The 18,577-nt window shown below is 56.0% G+C and overlaps 3 protein-coding genes across 3 annotated transcripts; all 3 read left to right on the top strand.

The window, feature by feature from the left end:
* The first annotated feature begins 1,076 nt into the window (after nt 1-1,076).
* On the top strand, nt 1,077-3,065 carry LOC146762230 (uncharacterized). The gene is made up of 5 exons (XM_085536740.1): nt 1,077-1,276; nt 1,371-1,477; nt 1,696-1,809; nt 1,966-2,084; nt 2,250-3,065. Exons 1-5 carry the CDS (start codon nt 1,226-1,228, stop codon nt 2,864-2,866), a joined length of 1,008 nt encoding a protein of 335 aa, XP_085392866.1. The 5' UTR covers nt 1,077-1,225; the 3' UTR covers nt 2,867-3,065.
* A 4,120-nt stretch (nt 3,066-7,185) lies between these two features.
* Nucleotides 7,186-10,261, top strand: LOC146762229 (E3 ubiquitin-protein ligase PHF7-like). The gene is made up of 9 exons (XM_085534273.1): nt 7,186-7,228; nt 7,509-7,600; nt 7,692-7,793; nt 8,037-8,161; nt 8,312-8,474; nt 8,569-8,675; nt 8,894-9,007; nt 9,163-9,281; nt 9,447-10,261. The coding sequence occupies exons 1-9, from the start codon at nt 7,186-7,188 to the stop codon at nt 10,061-10,063; spliced, it is 1,482 nt and encodes a 493-aa protein (XP_085390399.1). The 3' UTR covers nt 10,064-10,261.
* A 4,120-nt stretch (nt 10,262-14,381) lies between these two features.
* LOC107313041 (E3 ubiquitin-protein ligase PHF7-like) lies at nt 14,382-17,457 on the top strand. The gene is made up of 9 exons (XM_085532209.1): nt 14,382-14,424; nt 14,705-14,796; nt 14,888-14,989; nt 15,233-15,357; nt 15,508-15,670; nt 15,765-15,871; nt 16,090-16,203; nt 16,359-16,477; nt 16,643-17,457. Exons 1-9 carry the CDS (start codon nt 14,382-14,384, stop codon nt 17,257-17,259), a joined length of 1,482 nt encoding a protein of 493 aa, XP_085388335.1. The 3' UTR covers nt 17,260-17,457.
* The last annotated feature ends 1,120 nt before the right edge of the window (nt 17,458-18,577 follow it).

The following is an 18,577-nucleotide window of genomic DNA, read 5'->3' as shown; positions in this document are numbered from 1 at the left end:
AGAGAAAGGCCTCCAGCTCGGAGGAACCAGGTGAGGCCACAACATCCCTGTGCACAGCTCCCAATACTGGGCAGAGGGGTGCTGGGGCTCTGCCTGCGGTTGAGAGATGAGAGGGGAGGAAGGGGCAGGCAGGAGCTCCCAGACGGGCACACATTGGCGTGTGGCTGCCTTGGGTGGGCCTGCCACGGCCCCTTCCCCTCCACCAACTCCAGCCAGCACGGCAGGCACAGAGCAGCAGTGAGGGTCTGACTGGGGACACCTGGCCCCACCAGGTGCTCACTGCTGCTCACATTTGATTTCTCCTCTGCAGAGTGTGTGCTGTGTGGCCGGGCAGAATGTGACCCAGACATCGTCGGCCACATGATTGGTGACTATTTCATTTCTGTCCATGAGTTCTGCATGGTGAGTTCCCCCAGCTGATCCTGACCGCTTCCTGACAGGATGCTCCCTTCCTTCCTGGCCTCATGAGACCCTGCTCTTTTCTCTCCTCCAGGCTTTTGCCCACGTCGTTTTGGAAGAAACACCCCCCGATGAGGAAGACATGGGCATTGACTTTGCTCCCCTCATGTGCAAAGTCAAGCAGGCAAACCACAAGGTGAGCACCTGACCACAGCAGGCACAATTGTGCCAGGAGGGGCTCTCACACCAGCTTAGCCTCGACCCAAAGAGAGCAATCGCAGCCCTTCCAACCACCTCCAATGCTAATACTGCCCTGTATGCCAGGCTGCTTTGTAGAGCATGTCCCAGCAGCGTCCACACCTGTGCCCTGCCCACAGCTGTGAGGCTGGCCATGCAGGCCCTGAGCCTGCCGCTGATGGGGCTCTTGTGATCTTTACAGCAATGCTTTGTTTGCGGTGAGAGGGGGGCTGCCATCACATGTGCAGAGAGCGGCTGTACACGCAGCTTCCATCTGCCCTGCGCTGAGGACGGGCAATGCATCACTCAATACTTTGGAGAGCACAGGTAAGGGCTGTCAGCAGCAGCCAAGCCATGGAGGAACCCACAAGGTCACCTGCCAGCAGCCTGCCACGGACAAGGCCTGGGGCTCCTTCCTGCCCCTCTGCCCTCCTCACAGCACTTCTCAGCGTGCCCATCCCTTCCATCTTCCCCCAGGTCCTTCTGTTGGGAGCACCGTCCTCGACAGACACCTGTCAGAGCTCCAGCAGAAGACACCAACTGCGTCATCTGCCAGGAGACCGTGGGGGACAGCTTGTCCTATTATACCATGGTGTGCCCAGCGTGCACACAAAACTGGTTCCACCGCGGATGCATCCAGGTAGGAGCCCTCCCCTCACCCTGCACACACGTTGCCTGCTCAGCAGCACCAGGCACCATTCACGCTCACTCTGCTTCTTGCGCTTCTCCTGCAGAAACAGGCTTTGAATGCTGGCATGGACTGCTTCCGGTGCCCTGCCTGTAGAGACAACACTGTCTTCTGCACCGAAATGTCCACCATGGGGATCCACGTCCCAGACAGGTTGGTGTCCTTCTGCCAATTCATCCAGATGAGAAGGCGTGAATGCTGGGCCGGCCCACTGAGTGTCTCGGCAGGCCTGACCCTTGGCTGTCACAGGAGCACGTGCCTCAGCTTCGTGGAGAAGCTGGAAATGCCGTTGGGGTGGATGAGATGGGATGACCTTGGGTCTTGTGTTGGGGATGCTGGGGACTCATCACATTCCCTTCATTCTCTTGTAGAAGACCCTCATGGGAGGACAATGGTGAATACGAAGGACTTCGACAGAGGCACCGGAACTGCGATGCCATCAAGTGCCTTTGCCCTAGAGGCAGACGGCAGGCAGCTACAAGGGGGTGAGTTACCACAGCAGCTCTCTGAGGCTCTGTGAGGGATCTCAGCCTCACCACAGGCTGGGGGAGCAAGGACTGAGCACCAGAGATGTGCTGTGCCCGGCACTCCCTGCCTTGGCTCACTTGGTCCTCACAGCCACAATCTCTTTCCTTCCCCAGGCCCTGGCAGTTGATGCTGTGCAGCTCCTGTGCTGCTGAGGGGACCCACAGACGCTGCTCCCACTTGAGCAATACAACAGCCAAGTGGGAGTGCGACAGCTGTGCTGGCCTGGGAACCGGTAAGAGGCAATGAGTTGTGTGGCACCGCGTTGGGACCAGGCAGGACCTTGCAGCATGCACTCGGGGCAGCTTTGAGAGACTCTGTCTGCCCCAGGACGGATGGCAGCCTGTCCCTACCCGGGGATACAGCTTTCTCCTGCTGACCTTCCCGCCTTCCCTTACAGCCTCCAGCACCATCTTGGAGCTCCCAGGGCCCAGCGCTGCCAGCCAGGAGGGTTTGGGCCCATCTCGCAATCACCAGGAAACAGAGGACAGGAGTTCTGGCCCAACCAGCCAGGCAGCAGCGGGGCCATCACACAGTTCCCTGCTGCCGCGTGAGCTCAACATTCAGTCCGGTGAGCCAGGGCCAGAACGAAGAACAACCCAGATACAGGTTCCTGTCCATCAGGAAGCATCTGAGCTGCACCAAGAACATGGCAGTACAAGCACTGAAAGCAGCTCGCAGCCATCCACCAGACAGGGCACACTGGGATCCTCCAGAGCAGCCACTGCAGCTGCACGCAGAAGGCATCCCAGGCAGTGGACACGAAGCCGCTCCCCGCTGCATGGTCAGGCCCCAGCTTCCCAAAGCCGCTCCAGAAGACCTCAAGGCAGCAGGCGAACATCATCTCCAGCTGCTCAGAGAAGATCCCGCAGTACCGCCAGAGCGGTGACAAGGAGGTCCTCGACGGTTTCCCTGCCATCAGACACTGTGGAACGGCCCAGGCAGCCACGGGAGGCCCGCAGGAGAAGCCGTTCCTCAGCGGCACATCGAGCCCCAAATGCCCACAGCTGGCACTGAGGAGGCTGCAGGAGTCACTTCCAACAGCGGGGGCTATCCCGGGAATGAAGTCACTCCTGGATCCAATAATCAAAGATTATCATCACCCTTCCCTTCCCCCCCCCCTCACCCCAAACACAGACACCCCAAAAACTATGACATCAAACCATCCATGTGCCAGCACAATGTGCTGGCTCTAATCCCAACTGTCCAACAAAATAAACCCAACCCCCCCACCCATATTTCTTTGTCTGCTGTTTCTTCTTGTGCTGAGCTGGGCAAACATAGGCGCTCAGATCACAGGGTTATATCCTCCGAAAACCAGCCCAGTGTTTTTCGACGGCTGCTGGGTAGCCCATGGGCAGCCTGGGGAATTGGGCAGAGCAGAACTAGATGAGGTTCAACTAGGCTAAGTGCAGGGCAGTGCACCTGGGGAGGAAGAAACACACACTTCTGTAAAATTAGGAGCTGAGCAGCTGGAAAGGAGCTCTGAGGGGAAGGATCTGGGTTCCCTGGAGGGGAAGTGGTCGGGAGCTGTCAGGGTGCCCTTGTAGCCAAGAAGACCCGTGGCAACCTGGGCTGCATTCAAAGGAGCGTGGCCACCTGGGCAAAAGGAGTTCACTTCTCCCTCTACTTTGCCCAGCGAGGCCACATCTGGAGTTCTGTGTCCAGGTGCAGGCTCCGCAGCACGAAAATTGCAGGGAACTGCTGGAACGTGCAGCAGTGGATTGCAGAGACGATGAGGGGCCTGGAGGAGCACCTGCCTCAGCAGGAGGGATTGATAGACCTACTGCTGTTTAGCTTGCAGGAGTCTGACAGAGGATCTTATCAATTCTTATCGTTACTTCAGTGATGGCTCCCAAGAGGATCAGACCAAACTTTCTTCCTTGCTGCCCTGCAACAGCACCAAGGAGTATTAGGCACTAACTCTTCCATAGGAACGTGACCAAACACTTCTTTACAGTCAGGGTGACCCAACACTGGGACAAGCTGTTCAGAGAAGTTGTGGACTCTCCTTATTCCTGAGATATTCAAAAGACGCCTGGATACTTTTTAGTGCAGACTGCTGGAGTCCCCAACGTGGAGTTGTCAGAGCACAGCCAGAGGAGGGCCACAAAGACTGCCAGAGGGCTGGAGCACATCCATCGCCTGCAAGGACAGTCTCAGTGAGCTGGGGCTCTTCAGCATGGACAAGAGAAGGCTCAAAGGAGACTGCTGGCCACATTACAGTCCCAGAATGGTTCCTACAGCAAAGCTGGGGAGGGACTTAAATGGGTCAAAATGAAGGATCCATCCAGGAAAGGACAGCTGTGGGTGCGGCCTACATCAGGCCTCTGCCTGAGTGGCTGAGGCGGTGGGGATTGAACGGGTAGAAACCCCCAAGAAATCCCCAATGGCCGAGATGAGCTGCTTTGGAGCATTCCCGTCCTGATCCTTAGTGACTGATCGTGAGGCACAGAGTGGTTTTGGCTGGTTCCTTTATTGAGGGATACACTGGGATATTGGAGCAGCCTGGCGGCCCTCGCCATTGCGGCTGCCATGGGGCGGGCTTTTCCATGGCAATGGCTCTGCCTCAATGGCCTCTGCCTAGAAAAGGCCTTTGGGAGGGCTGGGACGCCACACATTCAAGCGACTGCCCAGTGAGGAGTTGAATTACCTGGAGCTGAATCTAGCTAAGGAGATAAAGGATAATAAAAAGGCTTTTTTTAGTACGTTAACAGCAAAAGGAAAGCTAGGGAGAATGTGGGCTCCATACTAAGTGAGGGGGGCGTTCTGGTAATGGGGGATGTTGAGAAGGCGGAAATACTGAACGCCTTCTTTGCTTCTGTCTTTAGTGAAAGGGCTCTCCCTCAGGAATCCCAGACCCTGGAGGTTGATGAGAGAGTCTGGGGAATGGGAGATTTCCCTTTAGTCAAGGAGGAGGCGGTCCGTGAGTGCATAGGAAACGTTAAGGTCCATAAATCCATTTGACCTGATGGGGTGCATCCGTGGGTGCTGAGAGAGCTGGCGGAGGTCATTGCTGAGCCACTCTCTGTAATCTATCAGAGGTCTTGGAGACCTGGGGAGGTGCCTGAAGACTGGAGGACGGCCAAAGTCACTCCAGCCTTCAAAAAGTGCAAGAAGGAAGACCTGGGTAAGTATAGTTTGGTCAGCCTCACCTCTGTCCCAGGGAAGGTGATGGAACAGATTGTGCTGGATGCCATCTCCAGACAACTGGGTGACAAGGAGGTTATCAAGAGTACTCAGCATGGGTTCACCAAGGGGAGGTCGTGCTCGACCAACCTGGTGACCTTTTATGAAGATGTCACTGGCTGGGTGGACGGAGGGGGAAGTGGTAGATGTAGTCTATTTTGATTTCAGTAACACTTTTGATACTGTCCCACATGACACCCTTATAAAAAAGCTGAGAAAGTATGGGATAGATGAGTGGACGGTGAAGTGGGTCGAGAATTGGCTGACTGGCAGAGTGTAGAGGGTTGTCTTTGGTCGTGTGGTGTCTGGCTGAAGGCCTGTAACTAGCGGTGTCCCCCAGGGGTCTGTGCTGGGTCCGGTCTTGTTCAACATCTTCATCAACAACCTTGATGAGAGGATAGTGACCACCCTCAGCAAGTTTGCGATGACAAGAAGTTGGGAGGATTGGCTGTCGTGCCTGAAGGCTGTGCTGGCATTCAGCAGGACCTGGTCAGGCTGGAGAGCTGGGCAGTAAGAAACCGGATGAGGTTTAACAAAAGCAAGTGTAGAGTCTTGCACCTGGGTAGAAAGAATTGCATTCACCAGTACAGGCTGGGGGAAGGCCTGCTGGAGAGGAGCTCTGCTGAGAGGGACCTGGGCATCCTGGTGGACGACAGATTGACCATGAGCCAGCAGTGTGCCCTTGTAGCCAAAAAAGCCAATGGCATTAGGGGGTACACTAAAAAGAGCGTGTCCAGTAGGTCGAAGGACGTGATCCTCCCCCTCTACTCTGCCCTGCTGAGGCCTCATCTGGAATATTGTGTCCAGTTCTGGTCTACGCAGTACAAAAAAGACAGGGATCTCTTGGAAAGAGTCCAGTACAGGGCCACGAAGATGATGAAGGGCCTGGAGCATCTCCCCTATGAGGAGAGACTTAGGGAACTGGGCCTGTTTAGCCTTGAGAAAAGAAGGCTGAGAGGGGACTTGATCCAGGTTTATAAATACCTGAGGTGTAGGGGCCATAGTGGCGAGGCTGGTCTCTTTTCAGTAGTGCGTGGAGACAGGACTAGGGGTAATGGGATGAAAGTGCAGCATAGGAAGTTCCGCATGAATGTGCAGAAGAACTTCTTTACAGTGAGGGTGACGGAGCACTGGAACAGTCTGCCCAGGGAGGTGGTGGAGTATCCTTCTCTGGAGGTATTTAAGACCCGCCTGGACGCCTACCTGTGTGACATGGTGTAGGGAGCCTGCTTTGGCAGGGGGTTGGACTCGATGATCTCTAGAGGTCCCTTCCAGCCTCTGTGATTCTGTGTGAAACCTGGGAGGATATTCACAACTTCACAAAGGACCTGGATGAAGGGACAAAGCGTACCCCTGGCGTGTGTTTGGAAGTGGTGGGCATGCCATAATGCAGTGCTGACATTGACAGACAGTTAGCCACGGTGAGTGCTGGACGGAGAGGAACCTGGTGGGGTTTACAAAATCCAAGTGCAAGCTGGTAACCCGGGGAGGGGGGAAAAGCGCACACGTCAGTGCGGGCCATGGGCTGGAAAAGAGCTCTGCACGGAAGGACCTGGGTGTCCTGGTGGACACCAGGCTGTCCATTTCCACCTACTGGAGGTGATCCTGATCAGCCGTGAAGGAGAGGTATCCTTCCAAGGAAGACGTGGTCTGTTTCATTAGCAAGTGGACAACCATGGAGAAGGCTGTTGAGTAATGGAGGAAATGAGCTGTGCTGTATCAAGTGTTTGAAGAGAAACAGAAACATCAGTCTTGATCTCGATGTCTTTTTTTGTTGTTTGTTTCACTTGCAAATGTGTTTCTTTATTGAGTGGTACGTTCTTTGAGTTAGCATCATCTGAGATAATAGTGGCCACTGCTTTGACAGAAAGAGGGGCGATCAACACAGCGTGTTGGGAGGAAATCCTTTCCTAGGTTGCCCAGAGAAGCTGTGGGGCTGCCACCATCTTGCCTGGGAGCCAGGGGCCCACGCCCACAACTGCCATGGGGAGGTGACCGTGATGTCACAGTGGGTGTCAGGGAGCGGCCATTGTGACGTGATGCTTGGAGCAGAGCTAAGGCTGCCGGGCTCAGGCCGAGCACCAGTGCGGTTTGGTGAGGTGAAGTGAGAGCAGTGACTCTTGCAGTGCTCGCTGTTATCGCATATCATGGCTGATAGAAAGAGAAAGGCCTCCAGCTCGGAGGAACCAGGTGAGGCCACAACATCCCTGTGCACAGCTCCCAACACTGGGCAGAGGGGTGCTGGGGCTCTGCCTGCGGTTGAGAGATGAGAGGGGAGGAAGGGGCAGGCAGGAGCTCCCAGACGGGCACACATTGGCGTGTGGCTGCCTTGGGTGGGCCTGCCACGGCCCCTTCCCCTCCACCAACTCCAGCCAGCACGGCAGGCACAGAGCAGCAGTGAGGGTCTGACTGGGGACACCTGGCCCCACCAGGTGCTCACTGCTGCTCACATTTGATTTCTCCTCTGCAGAGTGTGTGCTGTGTGGCCGGGCAGAGTGTGACCCGGACATCGTCGGCCACATGATTGGTGACTATTTCATTTCTGTCCATGAGTTCTGCTTGGTGAGTTCCCCCAGCTGATCCTGACCGCTTCCTGCCAGGATGCTCCCTTCCTTCCTGGCCTCATGAGACCCTGCTCTTTTCTCTCCTCCAGGCTTTTGCCCACGTCGTTTTGGAAGAAACACCCCCTGATGAGGAAGACATGGGCATTGACTTTGCTCCCCTCATGTGCAAAGTCAAGCAGGCAAACCACAAGGTGAGCACCTGACCACAGCAGGCACATTTGTGCCAGGAGGGGCTCTCACACCAGTGTAGCCTCGACCCAAAGAGAGCAATCGCAGCCCTTCCAACCACCCCCAACGCTAATCCTGCCCTGTATGCCAGGCTGCTTTGTAGAGCGTGTCCCAGCAGCGTCCACACCTGTGCCCTGCCCACAGCTGTGATGCTGGCCATGCAGGCCCTGAGCCTGCCGCTGATGGGGCTCTTGTGATCTTTACAGCAATGCTTTGTTTGCGGTGAGAGGGGGGCTGCCATCACATGCGCAGAGAGCGGCTGTACACGCAGCTTCCATCTGCCCTGCGCTGAGGACGGGCAATGCATCACCCAATACTTTGGAGAGCACAGGTAAGGGCTGTCAGCAGCAGCCAAGCCATGGAGGAACCCACAAGGTCACCTGCCAGCAGCCTGCCACGGACAAGGCCTGGGGCTCCTTCCTGCCCCTCTGCCCTCCTCACAGCACTTCTCAGCTTGCCCATCCCTTCCATCTTCCCCCAGGTCCTTCTGTTGGGAGCACCGTCCTCGACAGACACCTGTCAGAGCTCCAGCAGAAGACACCAACTGCGTCATCTGCCAGGAGACCGTGGGGGACAGCTTGTCCTATTATACCATGGTGTGCCCAGCGTGCACACAAAACTGGTTCCACCGCGGATGCATCCAGGTAGGAGCCCTCCCCTCACCCTGCACACACGTTGCCTGCTCAGCAGCACCAGGCACCACTCACGCTCACTCTGCTTCTTGCGCTTCTCCTGCAGAAACAGGCTTTGAATGCTGGCATGGACTGCTTCCGGTGCCCTGCCTGTAGAGACAACACTGTCTTCTGCACCGAAATGTCCACCATGGGGATCCACGTCCCAGACAGGTTGGTGTCCTTCTGCCAATTCATCCAGATGAGAAGGCGTGAATGCTGGGCCGGCCCAGTGAGTGTCTCGGCAGGCCTGACCCTTGGCTGTCACAGGAGCACGTGCCTCAGCTTCGTGGAGAAGCTGGAAATGCCGTTGGGGTGGATGAGATGGGATGACCTTGGGTCTTGTGTTGGGGATGCTGGGGACTCATCACATTACCTCCATTCTCTTGTAGAAGACCCTCATGGGAGGACAATGGTGAATATGAAGGACTTCGACAGAGGCACCGGAACTGCGATGCCATCAAGTGCCTTTGCCCCAGAGGCAGACGGCAGGCAGCTACAAGGGGGTGAGTTACCACAGCAGCTCTCTGAAGCTCTGCGAGGGATCTCAGCCTCACCACAGGCTGGGGGAGCAAGGACTGAGCACCAGAGATGTGCTGTGCCCGGCACTCCCTGCCTTGCTCACTTGGTCCTCACAGCCACAATCTCTTTCCTTCCCCAGGCCCTGGCAGTTGATGCTGTGCAGCTCCTGTGCTGCTGAGGGGACCCACAGACGCTGCTCCCACTTGAGCAATACAACAGCCAAGTGGGAGTGCGACAGCTGTGCTGGCCTGGGAACCGGTAAGAGGCAATGAGTTGCGTGGCACCGCGTTGGGACCAGGCAGGACCTTGCAGCATGCACTCGGGGCAGCTTTGAGAGACTCTGTCTGCCCCAGGATGGATGGCAGCCTGTCCCTACCCGGGGATACAGCTTTCTCCTGCTGACCTTCCCGCCTTCCCTTACAGCCTCCAGCACCATCTTGGAGCTCCCTGGGCCCAGCGCTGCCAGCCAGGAGGGTTTGGGCCCATCTCGCAATCACCAGGAAACAGAGGACAGGAGTTCTGGCCCAACCAGCCAGGCAGCAGCGGGGCCATCACACAGTTCCCTGCTGCCGCGTGAGCTCAACATTCAGTCCGGTGAGCCAGGGCCAGAACGAAGAACAACCCAGATACAGGTTCCTGTCCATCAGGAAGCATCTGAGCTGCACCAAGAACATGGCAGTACAAGCACTGAAAGCAGCTCACAGCCATCCACCAGACGGGGCACACTGGGATCCTCCAGAGCAGCCACTGCGGCTGCACGCAGAAGGCATCCCAGGCAGCGGACACGAAGCCGCTCCCCGCTGCATGGTCAGGCCCCAGCTTCCCAAAGCCGCTCCAGAAGACCTCAAGGCAGCAGGCGAACATCATCTCCAGCTGCTCAGAGAAGATCCCGCAGCACCACCAGAGCGGTGACAAGGAGGTCCTCGACGGTTTCCCTGCCATCAGACACTGTGGAACGGCCCAGGCAGCCACGGGAGGCCCGCAGGAGAAGCCGTTCCTCAGCGGCACATCGAGCCCCAAATGCCCACAGCTGGCACTGAGGAGGCTGCAGGAGACACTTCCAACAGCGGGGGCTATCCCGGGAATGAAGTCACTCCTGGATCCAATAATCAAAGATCATCATCACCCTTCCCTTCCCCCCCCCTCACCCCAAACACAGACACCCCAAAAACTATGACATCAAACCATCCATGTGCCAGCACAATGTGCTGGCTCTAATCCCAACTGTCCAACAAAATAAACCCAACCCCCCCACCCATATTTCTTTGTCTGCTGTTTCTTCTTGTGCTGAGCTGGGCAAACATAGGCGCTCAGATCACAGGGTTATATCCTCCGAAAACCAGCCCAGTGTTTTTCGAAGGCTGCTGGGTAGCCCATGGGCAGCCTGGGGAATTGGGCAGAGCAGAACTAGATGAGGTTCAGCTAGGCTAAGTGCAGGGCAGTGCACCTGGGGAGGAAGAAACACACACTTCTGTAAAATTAGGAGCTGAGCAGCTGGAAAGGAGCTCTGAGGGGAAGGATCTGGGTTCCCTGGAGGGGAAGTGGTCGGGAGCTGTCAGGGTGCCCTTGTAGCCAAGAAGACCCGTGGCAACCTGGGCTGCATTCAAAGGAGCGTGGCCACCTGGGCAAAAGGAGTTCACTTCTCCCTCTACTTTGCCCAGCGAGGCCACATCTGGAGTTCTGTGTCCAGGTGCAGGCTCCGCAGCACGAAAATTGCAGGGAACTGCTGGAACGTGCAGCAGTGGATTGCAGAGACGATGAGGGGCCTGGAGGAGCACCTGCCTCAGCAGGAGGGATTGATAGACCTACTGCTGTTTAGCTTGCAGGAGTCTGACAGAGGATCTTATCAATTCTTATCGTTACTTCAGTGATGGCTCCCAAGAGGATCAGACCAAACTTTCTTCCTTGCTGCCCTGCAACAGCACCAAGGAGTATTAGGCACTAACTCTTCCATAGGAACGTGACCAAACACTTCTTTACAGTCAGGGTGACCCAACACTGGGACAAGCTGTTCAGAGAAGTTGTGGACTCTCCTTATTCCTGAGATATTCAAAAGACGCCTGGATACTTTTTAGTGCAGACTGCTGGAGTCCCCAACGTGGAGTTGTCAGAGCACAGCCAGAGGAGGGCCACAAAGACTGCCAGAGGGCTGGAGCACATCCATCGCCTGCAAGGACAGTCTCAGTGAGCTGGGGCTCTTCAGCATGGACAAGAGAAGGCTCAAAGGAGACTGCTGGCCACATTACAGTCCCAGAATGGTTCCTACAGCAAAGCTGGGGAGGGACTTAAATGGGTCAAAATGAAGGATCCATCCAGGAAAGGACAGCTGTGGGTGCGGCCTACATCAGGCCTCTGCCTGAGTGGCTGAGGCGGTGGGGATTGAACGGGTAGAAACCCCCAAGAAATCCCCAATGGCCGAGATGAGCTGCTTTGGAGCATTCCCGTCCTGATCCTTAGTGACTGATCGTGAGGCACAGAGTGGTTTTGGCTGGTTCCTTTATTGAGGGATACACTGGGATATTGGAGCAGCCTGGCGGCCCTCGCCATTGCGGCTGCCATGGGGCGGGCTTTTCCATGGCAATGGCTCTGCCTCAATGGCCTCTGCCTAGAAAAGGCCTTTGGGAGGGCTGGGACGCCACACATTCAAGCGACTGCCCAGTGAGGAGTTGAATTACCTGGAGCTGAATCTAGCTAAGGAGATAAAGGATAATAAAAAGGCTTTTTTTAGTACGTTAACAGCAAAAGGAAAGCTAGGGAGAATGTGGGCTCCATACTAAGTGAGGGGGGCGTTCTGGTAATGGGGGATGTTGAGAAGGCGGAAATACTGAACGCCTTCTTTGCTTCTGTCTTTAGTGAAAGGGCTCTCCCTCAGGAATCCCAGACCCTGGAGGTTGATGAGAGAGTCTGGGGAATGGGAGATTTCCCTTTAGTCAAGGAGGAGGCGGTCCGTGAGTGCATAGGAAACGTTAAGGTCCATAAATCCATTTGACCTGATGGGGTGCATCCGTGGGTGCTGAGAGAGCTGGCGGAGGTCATTGCTGAGCCACTCTCTGTAATCTATCAGAGGTCTTGGAGACCTGGGGAGGTGCCTGAAGACTGGAGGACGGCCAAAGTCACTCCAGCCTTCAAAAAGTGCAAGAAGGAAGACCTGGGTAAGTATAGTTTGGTCAGCCTCACCTCTGTCCCAGGGAAGGTGATGGAACAGATTGTGCTGGATGCCATCTCCAGACAACTGGGTGACAAGGAGGTTATCAAGAGTACTCAGCATGGGTTCACCAAGGGGAGGTCGTGCTCGACCAACCTGGTGACCTTTTATGAAGATGTCACTGGCTGGGTGGACGGAGGGGGAAGTGGTAGATGTAGTCTATTTTGATTTCAGTAACACTTTTGATACTGTCCCACATGACACCCTTATAAAAAAGCTGAGAAAGTATGGGATAGATGAGTGGACGGTGAAGTGGGTCGAGAATTGGCTGACTGGCAGAGTGTAGAGGGTTGTCTTTGGTCGTGTGGTGTCTGGCTGAAGGCCTGTAACTAGCGGTGTCCCCCAGGGGTCTGTGCTGGGTCCGGTCTTGTTCAACATCTTCATCAACAACCTTGATGAGAGGATAGTGACCACCCTCAGCAAGTTTGCGATGACAAGAAGTTGGGAGGATTGGCTGTCGTGCCTGAAGGCTGTGCTGGCATTCAGCAGGACCTGGTCAGGCTGGAGAGCTGGGCAGTAAGAAACCGGATGAGGTTTAACAAAAGCAAGTGTAGAGTCTTGCACCTGGGTAGAAAGAATTGCATTCACCAGTACAGGCTGGGGGAAGGCCTGCTGGAGAGGAGCTCTGCTGAGAGGGACCTGGGCATCCTGGTGGACGACAGATTGACCATGAGCCAGCAGTGTGCCCTTGTAGCCAAAAAAGCCAATGGCATTAGGGGGTACACTAAAAAGAGCGTGTCCAGTAGGTCGAAGGACGTGATCCTCCCCCTCTACTCTGCCCTGCTGAGGCCTCATCTGGAATATTGTGTCCAGTTCTGGTCTACGCAGTACAAAAAAGACAGGGATCTCTTGGAAAGAGTCCAGTACAGGGCCACGAAGATGATGAAGGGCCTGGAGCATCTCCCCTATGAGGAGAGACTTAGGGAACTGGGCCTGTTTAGCCTTGAGAAAAGAAGGCTGAGAGGGGACTTGATCCAGGTTTATAAATACCTGAGGTGTAGGGGCCATAGTGGCGAGGCTGGTCTCTTTTCAGTAGTGCGTGGAGACAGGACTAGGGGTAATGGGATGAAAGTGCAGCATAGGAAGTTCCGCATGAATGTGCAGAAGAACTTCTTTACAGTGAGGGTGACGGAGCACTGGAACAGTCTGCCCAGGGAGGTGGTGGAGTATCCTTCTCTGGAGGTATTTAAGACCCGCCTGGACGCCTACCTGTGTGACATGGTGTAGGGAGCCTGCTTTGGCAGGGGGTTGGACTCGATGATCTCTAGAGGTCCCTTCCAGCCTCTGTGATTCTGTGTGAAACCTGGGAGGATATTCACAACTTCACAAAGGACCTGGATGAAGGGACAAAGCGTACCCCTGGCGTGTGTTTGGAAGTGGTGGGCATGCCATAATGCAGTGCTGACATTGACAGACAGTTAGCCACGGTGAGTGCTGGACGGAGAGGAACCTGGTGGGGTTTACAAAATCCAAGTGCAAGCTGGTAACCCGGGGAGGGGGGAAAAGCGCACACGTCAGTGCGGGCCATGGGCTGGAAAAGAGCTCTGCACGGAAGGACCTGGGTGTCCTGGTGGACACCAGGCTGTCCATTTCCACCTACTGGAGGTGATCCTGATCAGCCGTGAAGGAGAGGTATCCTTCCAAGGAAGACGTGGTCTGTTTCATTAGCAAGTGGACAACCATGGAGAAGGCTGTTGAGTAATGGAGGAAATGAGCTGTGCTGTATCAAGTGTTTGAAGAGAAACAGAAACATCAGTCTTGATCTCGATGTCTTTTTTTGTTGTTTGTTTCACTTGCAAATGTGTTTCTTTATTGAGTGGTACGTTCTTTGAGTTAGCATCATCTGAGATAATAGTGGCCACTGCTTTGACAGAAAGAGGGGCGATCAACACAGCGTGTTGGGAGGAAATCCTTTCCTAGGTTGCCCAGAGAAGCTGTGGGGCTGCCACCATCTTGCCTGGGAGCCAGGGGCCCACGCCCACAACTGCCATGGGGAGGTGACCGTGATGTCACAGTGGGTGTCAGGGAGCGGCCATTGTGACGTGATGCTTGGAGCAGAGCTAAGGCTGCCGGGCTCAGGCCGAGCACCAGTGCGGTTTGGTGAGGTGAAGTGAGAGCAGTGACTCTTGCAGTGCTCGCTGTTATCGCATATCATGGCTGATAGAAAGAGAAAGGCCTCCAGCTCGGAGGAACCAGGTGAGGCCACAACATCCCTGTGCACAGCTCCCAACACTGGGCAGAGGGGTGCTGGGGCTCTGCCTGCGGTTGAGAGATGAGAGGGGAGGAAGGGGCAGGCAGGAGCTCCCAGACGGGCACACATTGGCGTGTGGCTGCCTTGGGTGGGCCTGCCACGGCCCCTTCCCCTCCACCAACTCCAGCCAGCACGGCAGGCACAGAGCAGCAGTGAGGGTCTGACTGGGGACACCTGGCCCCACCAGGTGCTCACTGCTGCTCACATTTGATTTCTCCTCTGCAGAGTGTGTGCTGTGTGGCCGGGCAGAGTGTGACCCGGACATCGTCGGCCACATGATTGGTGACTATTTCATTTCTGTCCATGAGTTCTGCTTGGTGAGTTCCCCCAGCTGATCCTGACCGCTTCCTGCCAGGATGCTCCCTTCCTTCCTGGCCTCATGAGACCCTGCTCTTTTCTCTCCTCCAGGCTTTTGCCCACGTCGTTTTGGAAGAAACACCCCCTGATGAGGAAGACATGGGCATTGACTTTGCTCCCCTCATGTGCAAAGTCAAGCAGGCAAACCACAAGGTGAGCACCTGACCACAGCAGGCACATTTGTGCCAGGAGGGGCTCTCACACCAGTGTAGCCTCGACCCAAAGAGAGCAATCGCAGCCCTTCCAACCACCCCCAACGCTAATCCTGCCCTGTATGCCAGGCTGCTTTGTAGAGCGTGTCCCAGCAGCGTCCACACCTGTGCCCTGCCCACAGCTGTGATGCTGGCCATGCAGGCCCTGAGCCTGCCGCTGATGGGGCTCTTGTGATCTTTACAGCAATGCTTTGTTTGCGGTGAGAGGGGGGCTGCCATCACATGCGCAGAGAGCGGCTGTACACGCAGCTTCCATCTGCCCTGCGCTGAGGACGGGCAATGCATCACCCAATACTTTGGAGAGCACAGGTAAGGGCTGTCAGCAGCAGCCAAGCCATGGAGGAACCCACAAGGTCACCTGCCAGCAGCCTGCCACGGACAAGGCCTGGGGCTCCTTCCTGCCCCTCTGCCCTCCTCACAGCACTTCTCAGCTTGCCCATCCCTTCCATCTTCCCCCAGGTCCTTCTGTTGGGAGCACCGTCCTCGACAGACACCTGTCAGAGCTCCAGCAGAAGACACCAACTGCGTCATCTGCCAGGAGACCGTGGGGGACAGCTTGTCCTATTATACCATGGTGTGCCCAGCGTGCACACAAAACTGGTTCCACCGCGGATGCATCCAGGTAGGAGCCCTCCCCTCACCCTGCACACACGTTGCCTGCTCAGCAGCACCAGGCACCACTCACGCTCACTCTGCTTCTTGCGCTTCTCCTGCAGAAACAGGCTTTGAATGCTGGCATGGACTGCTTCCGGTGCCCTGCCTGTAGAGACAACACTGTCTTCTGCACCGAAATGTCCACCATGGGGATCCACGTCCCAGACAGGTTGGTGTCCTTCTGCCAATTCATCCAGATGAGAAGGCGTGAATGCTGGGCCGGCCCAGTGAGTGTCTCGGCAGGCCTGACCCTTGGCTGTCACAGGAGCACGTGCCTCAGCTTCGTGGAGAAGCTGGAAATGCCGTTGGGGTGGATGAGATGGGATGACCTTGGGTCTTGTGTTGGGGATGCTGGGGACTCATCACATTACCTCCATTCTCTTGTAGAAGACCCTCATGGGAGGACAATGGTGAATATGAAGGACTTCGACAGAGGCACCGGAACTGCGATGCCATCAAGTGCCTTTGCCCCAGAGGCAGACGGCAGGCAGCTACAAGGGGGTGAGTTACCACAGCAGCTCTCTGAAGCTCTGCGAGGGATCTCAGCCTCACCACAGGCTGGGGGAGCAAGGACTGAGCACCAGAGATGTGCTGTGCCCGGCACTCCCTGCCTTGCTCACTTGGTCCTCACAGCCACAATCTCTTTCCTTCCCCAGGCCCTGGCAGTTGATGCTGTGCAGCTCCTGTGCTGCTGAGGGGACCCACAGACGCTGCTCCCACTTGAGCAATACAACAGCCAAGTGGGAGTGCGACAGCTGTGCTGGCCTGGGAACCGGTAAGAGGCAATGAGTTGCGTGGCACCGCGTTGGGACCAGGCAGGACCTTGCAGCATGCACTCGGGGCAGCTTTGAGAGACTCTGTCTGCCCCAGGATGGATGGCAGCCTGTCCCTACCCGGGGATACAGCTTTCTCCTGCTGACCTTCCCGCCTTCCCTTACAGCCTCCAGCACCATCTTGGAGCTCCCTGGGCCCAGCGCTGCCAGCCAGGAGGGTTTGGGCCCATCTCGCAATCACCAGGAAACAGAGGACAGGAGTTCTGGCCCAACCAGCCAGGCAGCAGCGGGGCCATCACACAGTTCCCTGCTGCCGCGTGAGCTCAACATTCAGTCCGGTGAGCCAGGGCCAGAACGAAGAACAACCCAGATACAGGTTCCTGTCCATCAGGAAGCATCTGAGCTGCACCAAGAACATGGCAGTACAAGCACTGAAAGCAGCTCACAGCCATCCACCAGACGGGGCACACTGGGATCCTCCAGAGCAGCCACTGCGGCTGCACGCAGAAGGCATCCCAGGCAGCGGACACGAAGCCGCTCCCCGCTGCATGGTCAGGCCCCAGCTTCCCAAAGCCGCTCCAGAAGACCTCAAGGCAGCAGGCGAACATCATCTCCAGCTGCTCAGAGAAGATCCCGCAGCACCACCAGAGCGGTGACAAGGAGGTCCTCGACGGTTTCCCTGCCATCAGACACTGTGGAACGGCCCAGGCAGCCACGGGAGGCCCGCAGGAGAAGCCGTTCCTCAGCGGCACATCGAGCCCCAAATGCCCACAGCTGGCACTGAGGAGGCTGCAGGAGACACTTCCAACAGCGGGGGCTATCCCGGGAATGAAGTCACTCCTGGATCCAATAATCAAAGATCATCATCACCCTTCCCTTCCCCCCCCCTCACCCCAAACACAGACACCCCAAAAACTATGACATCAAACCATCCATGTGCCAGCACAATGTGCTGGCTCTAATCCCAACTGTCCAACAAAATAAACCCAACCCCCCCACCCATATTTCTTTGTCTGCTGTTTCTTCTTGTGCTGAGCTGGGCAAACATAGGCGCTCAGATCACAGGGTTATATCCTCCGAAAACCAGCCCAGTGTTTTTCGAAGGCTGCTGGGTAGCCCATGGGCAGCCTGGGGAATTGGGCAGAGCAGAACTAGATGAGGTTCAGCTAGGCTAAGTGCAGGGCAGTGCACCTGGGGAGGAAGAAACACACACTTCTGTAAAATTAGGAGCTGAGCAGCTGGAAAGGAGCTCTGAGGGGAAGGATCTGGGTTCCCTGGAGGGGAAGTGGTCGGGAGCTGTCAGGGTGCCCTTGTAGCCAAGAAGACCCGTGGCAACCTGGGCTGCATTCAAAGGAGCGTGGCCACCTGGGCAAAAGGAGTTCTCTTCTCCCTCTACTTTGCCCAGCGAGGCCACATCTGGAGTCCTGTGTCCAGGTCTGGGCTCTTCATCTCGAGAACGGCAGGGAACTGCTGGAGAGTCCAGCAATGGATTGCAAAGACGATGAGGGGCCTGGAGGAGCACCTGCCTCAGCAGGAAGGGCTGATACATCTACTGCTGTTTAGCTTGCAGGAGTCTGACAGGGGATCTTATCAATTCTTTTCATTACTTCAGTGGTGGCTCCCAAGAGGATCAGACCAATATTTATTCCTTGCTGCCCTGCAACAGCACCAAGGAGTATTAGGCACTAACTCTTCCATAGGAACGTGACCAAACACTTCTTTACAGTCAGGGTGACCCAACACTGAGACAAGCTGTTCAGAGAAGTTGTGGACTCTCCTTATTCCTGAGATATTCAAAAGATGCCTGGATGCTTTTTAGTGCAGACTGCTGGAGTCCCCAACGTGGAGTTGTCAGAGCACAGCCAGAGGAGGGCCACAAAGACTGCCAGAGGGCTGGAGCACATCCATCGCCTGCAAGGACAGTCTCAGTGAGCTGGTGCTCTTCAGCATGGACAAGAGAAGGCTCAAAGGAGACTGCTGGCCACATTACAGTCCCAGAATGGTTCCTACAGCAAAGCTGGGGAGGGACTTAAATGGGTCAAAATGAAGGATCCATCCAGGAAAGGACAGCTGTGGGTGCGGCCTACATCAGGCCTCTGCCT

The sequence above is a fragment of the Coturnix japonica genome, chromosome 1 (genome assembly GCF_054131305.1).
Source record: "Coturnix japonica strain WE chromosome 1, WE-NBRP24, whole genome shotgun sequence".
In the NCBI taxonomy this organism is placed as follows: domain Eukaryota; kingdom Metazoa; phylum Chordata; class Aves; order Galliformes; family Phasianidae; genus Coturnix; species Coturnix japonica.
This window is presented reverse-complemented; position numbering and strand designations above follow the sequence as displayed.

What these genes read in the sequence shown, in the direction of transcription:
- LOC146762230 (XM_085536740.1), top strand. Translation starts at nt 1,226, where the DNA reads ATGGTGTGCCCAGCGTGCACACAAAACTGGTTCCACCGCGGATGCATC. An exon ending in GGGATCCACGTCCCAGACAG is followed by an intron (nt 1,478 to 1,695) that starts GTTGGTGTCCTT and finishes ATTCTCTTGTAG; the next exon opens with AAGACCCTCATGGGAGGACA. An exon ending in CTGTGCTGGCCTGGGAACCG is followed by an intron (nt 2,085 to 2,249) that starts GTAAGAGGCAAT and finishes CTTCCCTTACAG; the next exon opens with CCTCCAGCACCATCTTGGAG.
- LOC146762229 (XM_085534273.1), top strand. Translation starts at nt 7,186, where the DNA reads ATGGCTGATAGAAAGAGAAAGGCCTCCAGCTCGGAGGAACCAG. An exon ending in CTGTCCATGAGTTCTGCTTG is followed by an intron (nt 7,601 to 7,691) that starts GTGAGTTCCCCC and finishes TCTCTCCTCCAG; the next exon opens with GCTTTTGCCCACGTCGTTTT. An exon ending in CAATACTTTGGAGAGCACAG is followed by an intron (nt 8,162 to 8,311) that starts GTAAGGGCTGTC and finishes ATCTTCCCCCAG; the next exon opens with GTCCTTCTGTTGGGAGCACC.
- LOC107313041 (XM_085532209.1), top strand. Translation starts at nt 14,382, where the DNA reads ATGGCTGATAGAAAGAGAAAGGCCTCCAGCTCGGAGGAACCAG. An exon ending in CTCCAGCTCGGAGGAACCAG is followed by an intron (nt 14,425 to 14,704) that starts GTGAGGCCACAA and finishes TCTCCTCTGCAG; the next exon opens with AGTGTGTGCTGTGTGGCCGG. An exon ending in TCAAGCAGGCAAACCACAAG is followed by an intron (nt 14,990 to 15,232) that starts GTGAGCACCTGA and finishes TGATCTTTACAG; the next exon opens with CAATGCTTTGTTTGCGGTGA.